The sequence below is a fragment of the Vanellus vanellus genome (genome assembly GCF_965231255.1).
Source record: "Vanellus vanellus genome assembly, chromosome: 5".
Taxonomy (NCBI): Eukaryota; Metazoa; Chordata; class Aves; order Charadriiformes; family Charadriidae; genus Vanellus; species Vanellus vanellus.
In genome coordinates, this window is record NC_138910.1 from 12971356 (window position 1) to 12983949 (window position 12594).

The 12594-nt window shown below is 42.5% G+C and overlaps 1 protein-coding gene across 1 annotated transcript in view; it reads left to right on the forward strand.

Annotated features, from left to right (window-relative positions):
- The window catches only part of ADCY5 (adenylate cyclase 5), a gene marked incomplete at its 5' end in the record, with an annotated part of 226166 nt that overhangs the window by 152398 nt on the left and 61174 nt on the right, over positions 1-12594 (forward strand). Inside the window, one exon of the mRNA XM_082483464.1 lies at positions 12355-12466. Within this exon, the coding sequence (XP_082339590.1) occupies positions 12355-12466 (112 nt within the window). The remainder of the gene's footprint in view (positions 1-12354; positions 12467-12594) is intronic.

The window sequence follows — 12594 nt, forward strand, 5'->3', positions numbered from 1 at the left end:
GTGACTCATTAGCCACAATTTTATTGCCAGCTCTGTTAGCCTTCAGATGGGCATGTGTCCTCCATGGCACTTTGACTCCATTTCATGCAGCTTTGTGAAAGGCCACCGTAACATAGGGACACCAGCAAGCTGTGTCTCCAGTTTCACTCCTTGCTTGAAGTAGCGGTTAGTTTTATGGGGTATATGTCTAACGGATGAATATACAGAAGTGTTTTGAAGTTGCGACACCCGCTGCTCTGAACTGAACTGAACTCATCCTTTCAAATGCCAGGCACTTTATTTCTTTTTTTGTTGTTGTTTTTAATCTTCAAGCCAAAATTGCTGCTACCGTAGTGGCATAGAAAGTAAGCAGAAATCAGGTAGACAGGTTTAGCATAGATGTAGAAAGATCTGACACAGTAACTTCCCTCTTATTTTTATGGTCTGAGACACATTACCATGATACATATTTTAAGTGGTCTCTAAGGTGGCTTTCTATTCTATAGAAAAGATCTGGTCAGACTCTATTGATTTTATCGGTATTAGTTCACTGGTAAACTAATAACTGTTTACAGGAACTTCATTTGGAGATGCTATTTTGTGAATATTGAGAGTAGGAAGCAAATGGCTTAGTGAAATATCTTAATGCATTAACACAGAAATTAAATTTTCCAATGGAAAATGCAAGAGAAAAGCCATTTCTTTATACGCAGATCTATTATTCTGGTGGTGGCAATTACAGTAATTCTCTTGAAATCAAGTTAAAATTATATGCCTGCTTCGTGATGAGAAGAAACCACTGATTGCAAAAATCAGGGGAGATTCAATGGAAAGTTAAAAAAACTTACATCTTCAGTGGGCAGACCTGCCTCACCACGCTCCACACTCCAGCATCTCAGGACTAGGTTTTGTGTGGATGTTCCCTGGACTTATGAGGCCAGGATTCACATTCTTGCTTTGCCATGGTTTTCCCACATGACCTTGAGCCCCTTTATGTATTTCCTTCATATACCATACTGCTGCCTCTGCAAAATAGTGTGGTGTTGCTTTTCTAGTACCAATGACATTTTAACAATCGCTTAATGCCAGTTTGAAGACTTCATATGCTTTAGAAGCTAGAGATGCAATGGTCCGTTTTATTTTATGAAGAAATTTGAGACAGAGTCAGCTAAGTAACTGATCACAGAGTCAAATGATGGGCTGTCAAAGATTAGATTCAACATGTCTTGATAGCTAGTGTCTTGACCAACATAATAAAACAGAAGTGGTGTAAATTTTTCTGATATTACAGTATATAAACTGGATGCCAGAAAGTAGATTTAACACTGCTTACTATCTATGAAATAATGGACATATGCAAAGTATTTGGAATATGAGGTATGTTAAGGGCCAGAGAGGTGCATGGGATTTAATATTCCCTGTTCAAAGATGATCTTTGCATAGAAATACTCACTTAGTGAGCTCACCTATACTGCCTTCTAAGGGGGAACGTTTTTACTGCTGGTATTGATTGTGCAGAATTTCATTATATTTACAGTTTCTCCATGGCAGCTGGAGTTTTCTGTGTCACCAAAGGGAACCAAAGATAGATGTCAGCTCAAATGCCATTGATCAATTGTGATGTGATGGTAGATCACATCTTAAAAAGGAAACAAAACCTTTAAAATTAAATTGTAGCCCTCGTAAAGGTGGGAGAACTTTACTCGTGAGTTGAGGATATCTGTTCATTACTGGTTCTTATCAGGTAAGGAATATTAATATAGTGTACAATAACCAGATAACAAGTTCAATATCCTGCAGGATTTTTTCCTTTTCATTTAATTCTGAAATTACGGCCAATCTCTCTTCTCATTGAAAACATCACGTGTTTTATTATTAAATTTATTGTCATGTTTGTTTTTATTAATTAATAACAAGTTGATCCCTCAGTTAAAGAGCTGTAACATTTTCTTTGGCCAGGCATTTTACCTTTCAGAATAACTAACAAAGGATTATGTCTTCATTTTAAAGTTCTTCTCCACTGATTGGTGTTTCTTAGAAAAGTGGCCATTACAAAGTGTGCACAGTTAAGTTTTTGTATATGCTTTGAGTCCATTTCTCTTTACAGTTTCATGGGTGTCTTTTTAGAAATAACTGCTAGATTACATTTAAAAATATAGAAATGAGGAGGCAGTGAGTCAACTCATGTTGACTGTTCCAAAAAGGGCAGTAAGACTCGTGTTCCTATTCTTCAGGAATCAGTTTTCCCAGCAAATGGCCACTTCAGTATTACTGATCTCGTAAGCTTCCAGCCATGAATGATAATTGTGTATACAGAACATCACATCACTTGTCCATTCTCAGCTGATCCATGAAACTGTGCGTATTTTGGTACCTATTCTCCTTGGGAAAATGAGATAACTATAGGAAAGACATGCTCCTTAATGTTTTAAATTATGACAGTTATATACTAACGTAATGTTCTCAGTATGTTGTGACTTTCCAGAAGGAAAACCCTGACTTACCAAAATTGCAGAGTAAATAAATCACAAAAGGTCAAGATGCTGGGGAAGATAGTGGAGAGAGCGAGGAAGAAGTAGGGTTAGGTTGGAATGGCTGCTGCATGCAGAATTACTGCAGCTTTTTGGGTAGGGAGTACAAAAGCATCGTTGTTTGACTGAATATCCATGATACCAGGGAAGAACAGACTGAATGCAATTTGCACAGCTATGAAAAGCTCATTCTTTCACCATTAAAGACAAAGACCTGAGCAATATATAACTGAAAGCATCCCAAACTTGCTTAGATGCAACTTACTGGATCTCTATTCCATGTGCTTGACCCGGGATATACGTGGGAAACAGTTAACTGTCTGTGCCAAAATTTGTTACTCTGTGGCCTTCTCTGACAAGTGATTGATTGCTGGCACACAGCCTCTATGTGACAGGTTGTGGTTTGTTTTAATATTTAAGTTTTCAGTTGTTTCTCTTTCCTATTGCGCTGCTTCTATGGCTTTGGTCACTTTTGCAAGCCGTTCTATCGAAGGAGGGCAGGGAGGAACGCTGCCAGACTCCCACAGCTGTGATGGTAATGGATAGTCCCTTCTTGCAGAGTTCTTTTAGCTCTGTCTTCCTTCTTGTCAGTTTTTGGTAGGATTTTGACATCAGAGTTTGTTCTAATGCCGGAAAACAGGCTGCAAGTATGCTCACAGCAAAAAGCATGCCTGAAGTTTGAGAACCTGTCCTGGTTCCGGCAAGGATGGGGTTAAAATAACATGGCTTTTCCTTTTTATTTTGTATTCAGTTCTGGATTTCAGGCTGTCTTGTGGGACAAATAAATCTGAGTTTTATTTTGGAGTGGGCTGGATCCAGCTCCAGTTTGGACAGACCTGCCAGCTCTTTTGCACTGGTCAGGCAGACTCGGATGAGTCTGGGCTTGCTCGGAGCCAAAGCAACATGATCAGAGTCAGCAGTATATGTGGTTCCTTTGCTCCTTCCTGCAAAAGGCCATGTATATCCTTCAACTTTGCCTTCCTAAACTTCCTTGGACTTGGAATGGATTTGGCATTTTTCTCACTTAAATGTTTTTTTCCCTGACCTGAATGATAGGAAAAATTTTCACATTCCCATCAGTATCTTCTTTGATATGTGAAAAAGGTTCTAAGTCCCTCCTTCTTAATAACCCAAAATCTTATTTAGGCCACTTGGATTTCCTTTTTGTGTTCGTCAGACAGCGGCATCTAATTTGGCTTGCAATGATGGAGTAATAAAATTCCTTCCACTTGTCTCAAAGACATCTATAGCGTGCTCCACCTATATTTTGGCTGGTAGCCACTCCATATCTATCTTTATTTGTTTTGCCTTCCTCAAATAGTTTTTCTTCCCAAAAGGCTATTTATTACTCCTGTTTCCAGTGAAGAATCAATCTGGTTAAATATAGCCTGCTGAAATAGGAAAATCTTTTAACTCAAGATGTTTAGAGGGAGATGGTAGCAAGTTTTTCATGTTTAAAATAAAAAATGGATACTGATGCTGCTTAGCTGTAACTCAGTTCCAATAACTGGGGTTGCTACTCATGCTTGTAGACTGCAAACCTAGGAAGGTCATGGAAAAACTTCTCCCTGTATGAGTGGTGCGGTCTTCCCCTTCTGGTTGGTGATCTCGGGATCTTAATTGCTTCTCATTTCCTGCATTGACAGCGAAGGACAGACTATAGGCATTGAGGTGAGGAGCACTGACCATGATGGAAAATATGGTGCCATTTTTCTCAGCAGCCCTTGAGTGCCAGCAGGGTCAGGCATTCTCAGCGGGGTGCTCCCAGGAGCACATTGCGAACGCAGACAGAGCTGCAACCGCAAATGCTGAGAGTTTGTGCTGGAGAAGTGCATCTCTCAGCTGAGTCCCCCAGGCAGTGCTGACCTCCGGTAGCACTCATTTGAGAGCAAATATGGGAAAATCAAGTAAAGGCAGGGTTCTGCAGTTTATATCTGTGCAATGAGCCTTGCTGCCGTCATGCAGTGGCACTGCGGATGGCAGTCTGCACGTTGCCACCAGTGTCTCTGAGAGCCATCTGGTCTCCTGCTTCTTTGTCAGTTTTTACTCTGTCGCCAGTTTCTGTTGGGATGATCTTGCAGAGTGAACTTCTTAAATATGGGATGTAGGTTTGGTTTATATTTTTAGCTACTTTGGAAGAGAGACAGGAGGATTTTTGCCTTTGGCTGTAAAGAAAAAGGTGAAAAGGCTCACAGTTTTCTGGACTTCTGGTTTTGTAGGGTTTTTGTGTGTATATCCTCCTATTTTGTGTTATTCTGTCTCTCTCTAAAGTACAGCTTTGCTTATCACAGCATTTGTGTACATACGGGCTTTCTCACTCTCTTGAGCAAGTGGGAGCCAGCATGACTGATGTTAAGATGGAGCACTGTCACGGTGCATGACGGGGTCCCGCTTGCTAAAGGGGAGCTGTGCCAGCTGGTGGGTCACAAAAGTGCTAGGGCTCATTTGAAACTATAGGTGATTTCCAATAGTAAACGGATCTTTTCTGAAATGACCATATAAGTTTAGGAAAGAGAGTGTGTCTTCTTGCTGTTGGGTTTTTTTTTTTTTCCCATGACTGTAGGAAAAGGAAATACTTTAACTTCTGGTTTGTCTGATGTCCTGCTGTTCTGGAGAACATTTTTTTGTATCACTGAGACCTTAGCCTGTCGCATAGGCATCCCTAGAGAGCAAGGCTGACGTGCTGTTGAGACCTGAGTTAGTCTGCAAGTAGCTTGCAGCCTTTGCTGGGCCAGTCACTGGGCTGTCACTCTGCCCGATGATCTGCGTGGGCCACTTCACCCTCCTTAGATGTGCTTCGCTGTCCTTGCTCACTTTTGTGCTGCTTTACCTCGACGTGCTGCCTGACCGTGGTCACTGTGCCACTGCTGTGAACTTGTCCTCAGCTTGTTTTCATTTGTCCTTTTGCTGTTGCTGCTATTAAATTCAGGAGGGAAAGAGCATTATGAGGTGTTCTCAGTATTTCTGGAAGCTGAAATCCTTTTTGTGCATAGGATAGGTAGAAGAGCGAGCACACAGAGGACTTCCTTGTTATCCATCCCCAAGTGGCTACAGCTAGGAAAGAGAGACTGGGTGTATCCTGATGCCATGTCTATGTTAGGAACTTCTACATGAACTTAATACTATGTTTATGCCGCTGGAGCTGGAAAACAATTTTGGGGCTTACAGTGCTGGCGGGGAACTGGCTTTTAAACAGATGTCCAAGTGCAAAAATTGACTCATTTACCAAACTGCTCAAGAGATGCTCAAAAGACATCTGAACGTGGTCTTGGGTAACCAGCTCTAGGTGGCCCTGCTTGAGCAGGGGGGTTGGACAAGATGACCTCCAGAGGTCCCTTTCAACCTCAACCATTCTGAGATTCTGTGAAAGTATAGTTTGGTGTTAAGGGCTCGACCCAGCCCTTCAACTGAGAGTTTTGTCATCTTCATCCCAATCCATCCTTCTTCTTTCTTCTTCCTTGTTTGTAGCATGATTTAAGGACATGCCACACCAAAAGTGGTGGGTGGTGTTGTAAAATAACAGCAGCACCCTGAGACACTGTCCTCACCAATTAGCCTAGTGAATTCACTAACAAGGGCAGACTGCGTCTACAGCAAATTACTTTCTCTTGTTACACCTTTGCTCATGAATGCAAATTAATAAGCTTGTGTTTAGTGAAAAATCATTATTTTATTATGGTACATCAACTTTTTCTTCTCTTGTAGGTAGCGTTCATTGCAGTAAAATACCATGGCTTTGATTCTTATGCAGTCAGATGCACTTTGCTGTTTTTATAAGTCATTGAAGCTCACCGAGTCTGGGGTTTTGTTCTGTTTCCCATGCAGTGTCTGTGGTGTTTGGTTTCCAGTAACACATGGTGTTTATATTCATGACTGGCATTACCGTTGTGATGGTGATAGGGTTTGTGTTTCTTGCCTTGCTTGATTTATGTTGTGGCTGGCGTGCATGGCACGCACATGTCTCAAAATAGAACGCGACTGTTTTTTTGTTTTTACATTAGAAGCACTGATGATTTAATTTAGTGTTTTGAATAATCTTGCATTTGCAGGGAAACCTGGCTGTGTCGTGTCCCTCCTTTGATAACTCTATTAGCTTCAGACATTTAAGACTGTACTTCAAAATCATTCTCTGTAGGTGTGTGTGGTTTTTAAATGTCTCATGTGGGTTTCCTGCTTCCCACCTTGTACTTAGCTCTTCCTACTCCTTACATCGTTCTGTGCTTTCTGCCAAGATCCCTTCCCGCGTTTGGGCTAAGAACCTTCTCCTTCAGCATCCTGTGATGCTTCTGCCTCAGGGCACATTAGCAGTGCAGTCACAGCAAGGATCACCTGAGTTGCAGGAGCTGGTTTTAAATGACCTGCAGTGGTAGGACCCAGGGTGCAGGGGGATGGACCTGAGCACAGACTGTGAGAGCAGCCCAAGCTGGGCAGGCTAACACTGCTGGTCTCTGGGGCCTTACTTGGAGGCTCCTGCTGGTACCTGAGCTGTCTGTCTGTGTGTCTCTTAACTATTCTGTGAATGCACTACAGACCAAAAAGTAGGAAAGCTGAGCTCAGCAATCTGGGAATTTTCTCCTCTTGGCTCTGCATCTTAGCTGCTCCCTCTCTCCATTTCACCTCACTCTGCCTTTGCAGCTGGGCGAAGCACTCTGCAAAAAGCATCTAGACATCCCGCTCAAGGAGATCTCGCAGTCCACAGCAGTGGTGGTGGTTTTGGTAAGGGCCAAGCTCAGGCAGAGGCTGGCATCCCAGTGGCAGGAGCAGCTAGAGCTGCGTGCCCAGCCTGCCTGGTACTGCCCATTAGCCCTGGGCACTCGGAATCAGCAGAAGCCAGCAGCACAGGGATGCTGCAGTCCGTGCATCCGCCTTTCCTGCTCCCCTGCCTGGGGCTTGGGCGAGAGCAGGCAGGTATCAGACTGGTCCCTAAGCAGGGGGGAGGGTGGCAGGATCTGGAAGCTACCCAAGCTCCTTTTAATCTTTCTTCCCCATCAGCGTCGTAAGCCACATAGGGCAACAGGCACAAAACTGAGCTTGCCTTGTACAGCTATGAAATCTTGAGCCAGCCCTTGCTGGAAACTGGACCTGAAATAGGAGATCAGGAAAGTATTCACCTCTACCCTATAATACAATTTGTGGTACTTTTCTACCGATTTTAAACAAAAGTAATTAAAAAAAACCTTATAAAATGAATGATAACTCCCCTTTTCTCATCTGTCTTTCCCAGAAATAAACCACTTTTTTGTCTTTTTTGAGGTCATACCCTGGTTACTGCTGGACAAAACCCAATCAGATGGTAAATCTGAAGGCAGTGACGGAGTGGAAAATATATCAAGAGCTCTGAAGCCATTAGAGGATTTTAATTACATGCTAAACTGGTTTTTCCACGAAGCAGTAGCCTTCCAGATGAAGAGACTGGGACCCAGGGCTGATAATAGTTGCTGATGCCCAGGCTGCAGATTGTGTGGTCAATCCCTTCCAGTCAGCTTCAGCTAATAATACTTCTAAACCACTGCCTTACTTATCTCACAATATTTTATAGCTATAATAATGATTTCATTTGACTTTTTGTTGACCACTGTCATTTACCCCACATTTTGGCACAAGGAAGGTCTATTACTGGCATTGTGCTCCCACCAGCAAGGAAATGCCTTGCCCTCTGAAGACTGACAAACAGTTGGCTTGAGTTGTGCCCTTCATCATAATCATCCATCACCATCGTCCTGTAATAAAATCTTTTCATTGCTAAGAGTAGTCTGACATGAAAGACTGAAGTATGGAGCGAGGACCTAAGGGTAGTGAGGAGATTGTGTGTTGAAACTCTGAGGCTCCTAGTCTGGATAAGATGCACTGGCAGGACAGGGACATGCTCCTGCAACCTCACTGCGTGCGTGTTGTGTGTGCAAGGAGGTATAACGGACTTTGTTTTTAAAGAAAAGCTCTGATTAAACACAGGATGAGGATCATGCGCCGTTCCCTGATAGCTGTTGCAAGAGAAATCTGCTTTTTTCCTAGTTGCTTCTGGGCTGTTGGGTCTTTTACAGGGAGAAGGCTGAGTTTAAGGGTTACTGGGGCTAATAACAAAAGGAACAGAAGTGGCACGGCACAGCACCATGTACACAGGTCCCCATTCCTCTCTTGTGGGTCATTAGCAGCATTGGGAGCGATAAACCTGGTTGTTGTCTCTGCTGTTGGAGCTGCAGTGCTAGCAGGAGTGTGTGGAGGGAACAGATTAGGCAGGAGGAGTAAAATGTGATTTAGTGGCTTTCAGAGCTCTCTGTTGGGAGCAGAGGACAAAAAGGCTTCAGGCTGGGTTCCTGTTTTCAAGGGCTGTTTTCTGTGACAGTCGTGTGCTGTTCTTTCTCCACTCTCCTGCCACAAATGCGTCTTTCCCCTCTCTGTCTTCAGTTCCCAGATCACTGCTTTGTCCTCTGTTATCTCCTACGTGGTCCTTTCCATACCCTGATGAGGTTTTCCATCCCCTGCAGCCCATGTGTCCCAGGCAGTGTCTGCTGATAGCTCAGTGGCATGGCTTTTTGGCAGCAGAGCAGGTCACACAGCTGTCTCAAGCCTGTAATGGAATATGCTTAGTTGCAACAGGTACATATGTTACTTGCATAACTGACAAGGAAGAGGGGCAAAGGGACAGACCGTGCAGATAGATGACATTCATGTTAACCACAAAGTGTGAAAAAACTGAGTCGTGCAAAGGACTTAATGTGTAATGAATTCGGAGTAGGTTTTCATACAAAAGAGCAAAAGACGTGCCAGATGAAGCCCTTCCCCTTATTGCCAAGAGTCATGACCATATTCAAGAGTGAGAAGAGACTTGAAGCATCTGAAAAAACAATACTTGTAATGTGTTCCTTTCCTTTAGATAAAACCAAACTTCATTTTCCTTGGCTTTCCTCTCCAAAATTATCAAACTGACTTTGCTGAAATTGTTTCATGCATCCCTCTTTCCTCAAATGAAACATTCATTCAGAGAAGCATCTTATGTAGTAAACGTTGGCTTCGACAGAGGCATCAGACAATGTTGACTATCTGATATTGCCACTGGCTCATGTGCAGAATGCATTTATAAGTCCTGTTGTGCAACCTTTCCAGGTTTTATTCTCATAATAAACCCTTTTATAGTTGCTTAGAACTGTAGTTTTCTGGAACGCAGCCAGAGCTGCACATGGAGCTGCAGCCGTGTTGTCCTTGGAAGTGCAAGATGAGTATCAAGATGAGGGAGATAGCTGCTGAATTTGAACAAAGAGCAATTTTCTGGTCACCCATAGAAAGTTACAAGTTTGAGGAAATGTTATAATCAAGTAGCCTCAATGTGAAATGGCATAAATCTGTGCATAGGTTGGCTCCATATGTCTCTGCTGATTACTTCATTCGCCTGGTTGAAAATATCGCCGCAATTTAACTTCCAGGAATGTCTGATCCATTTATCTGGCATGATAGTAATGGGGAAAGGAGGGGGCAATCTTCAGTCATTTATCCATGTTTATTAGGATGTTACAGTAGCACTAATTTTCTGAATCAGGCATGAGGAGGCGGCTCAGGGCATTCCTGTGTAGTATTTTCAGATAAACCCATTGCTATGCAAACGTCAGAGTAGCAATTGCTCTGTACTCCTCCTGTTATAACACGACTCTTACAACATGCACACAAGCAAAGAGTGTGAACGTGTCCACAAGTGAGGAATTTGCAATTTGCCCCATGCTGGAAGAGGAACATGCTTGCAACAAGATACATTTTATTACTGCCACAAAAATGGGAGATGTTTCTTATTTGTACGTTGCGTATTAAAACATGGTTAGGTTGCTTAGCCAGTAATACAGATATCTCTAAGGTCTCAGTTGTTTTCAATTGTATTTCTTTGGGAGGTTTACTTTTATTTGTAAATATGCGAAATCTTGATTTTTTTTTTTTGGTGTATTTTCTCAAGTGTTTAAAAAATGGCAAAGTATATTTTGATTCAGACATTCCTGCATTCCTCTCTTGCTTTTTTCTTGTCCATTTCTTGTACATTTTCTTGTACATTTTAGTTTCAGTCTAACAGAGAAATATTTAATGCAATATGTTTGGTTGATGATTTATTGGAGTTGGAATGTGGAAGGAAAATATGAAAAGCATGCCAGAATCAAAATGTGTTTCAGGTTTTTTGTAAAAAAAATGCTTGTGAAAATATTTTTGTTGTCTTTGCTTTCTGTCTGAAGACATTTTAGGGAATTCCAACTGAAAACGTTATCTCTGCAATTTGCTTAAAAGATGTTGGAGTTTCATTTTGCAAAGAAGAAACAATGCCAAAGTGCTTGTTATTTACATTCTTACTTGCTCTTCCTATTCAAGTACAGCTTGATGCAATAATCAACTTCAAAGAAGAAATCAGTGACTTGATAAATGTTCCAATATAAAAGTATAGCTTATAAATTTTATATTTATATAAATGTGTGTGTATATATACATTTTAGACCTATTTAGACATAGTCTGGTGCTTGTTTTACTGAATAGTTTTAAATTTAGCATAATGGCTGTGTTTGATTGCAAATCAATATATGTTGTAATTATCAATAAGACAATCTTTTTCCAGTTTAAAAAAAAAAACTCCAGGCAGTACAACATTAAAATTGATTAATTGAAATCAAAGAAGCGTTATTAATGCTTGTGATTCAAATAATTGTGCTTTCAAAACAGTCCACGCTGCTTTCAGAGGGCTTTCCCGGTCCGTCCTGGGCGGATGGTAGCGGTTTGGTGTCCTTGTCCCAACAGCAGAGGTTTGCCTCAGTTGGTGAGGTCTTTGCGCTTGTCATTGGGCAGAAGGTTGAGCGATACCTGCTTGCAGCCTTACTGAGAGGATCTCCTGAGCACTGTAGGTGTATATTTTCCAAGTGTTTCAGGGGCTAAGCCAGCTGGAAGGTGTAGTACAAATGGGAGGATTCATTTCTGTAGTTCTTTAGAAGCTGAGGGGAAAACAAAAAGGCAATGAGTGAGAAGCGTGTACAGCTGGGAGATGACTCGAGTACAGTAAATCAGTGTAGATCTCATTCTCCAGAGAACGAAGAGCATAAAAGCCCACTGGTATGCCTTCACCAGGATAGCCGAGTGCATTAGGGCATGGCCCGCCAGCCCTGCAGCGCCCAAGCCTTCGGCCCAGCCCCACGCGGCGCCGTGGCGCCTGGCTTTGTGCATTTATAACATTGCAGGAGCGTGTCTGCCGCGCACACGGTACAGGGCAGGGTGCTGCAGCCACGGGGCTGGGGTGCACGCATGGAGGCAGACCACCGAAGCGGGGCTGAAAGCTGTGTTAGGCAGGTTAAGGATATTTGCTAAAGAGGGACTTTATTTTGTGGCTGCACTTTGGCAGCAGGGAAAGCGGGCAGAGGAGTGTGGGTTTTTTGCAGCGGAGTTAAGACACAGGCGATGTTACTGAGCTGAGAGGTTGAGGAATGTGAACAAAATGGATAAGTGTTGATTTTTTAGCTGAGCTAATCTGGTCATTGTGTAGGAGTGCCTTGTCGTTAATGATGGTTGATAGCATTATCATGCCACCACAAGCTCCTAGCGTACTGTAAATTTTCTGGACATGGGGCAGGGGTAGGGGGGATGAAAGGCTTGTGGGGTTTTTTTCATGCTTTCTAATCTCTGGAGGGGATGAGGCTGTGCCCCTCAGAGCTTTATGTGTGATGGAGGCTGTAGCATAAGGTGGTATTAGGGGTGCTTATGTCCTTGCTGCTATAGGACACCCCTACGTGCCTCCCCATCCCTGGACTTCTACCCCAAAACTTACACAAATATCAGCAACGCATTTTGTGACACTTTCTTTTTTTTTTTCTCTCTCTTTTTCCCCAAGCATCCTCTTTGCAGACATAGAGGGTTTCACAAGTCTGGCATCCCAGTGCACTGCTCAGGAGCTGGTCATGACACTGAACGAGCTCTTTGCCAGATTTGATAAGCTAGCAGCGGTAAGTTTTCTGTTATAATTCCGATATTATTTTTTTCCTGTTGCAAGAATGACATACTGTGCTTGTTCACTGGATTTCTGTAAATATTCGCTGCCCTAAAAGACAAGCTATTGCAAGCATGAATATAA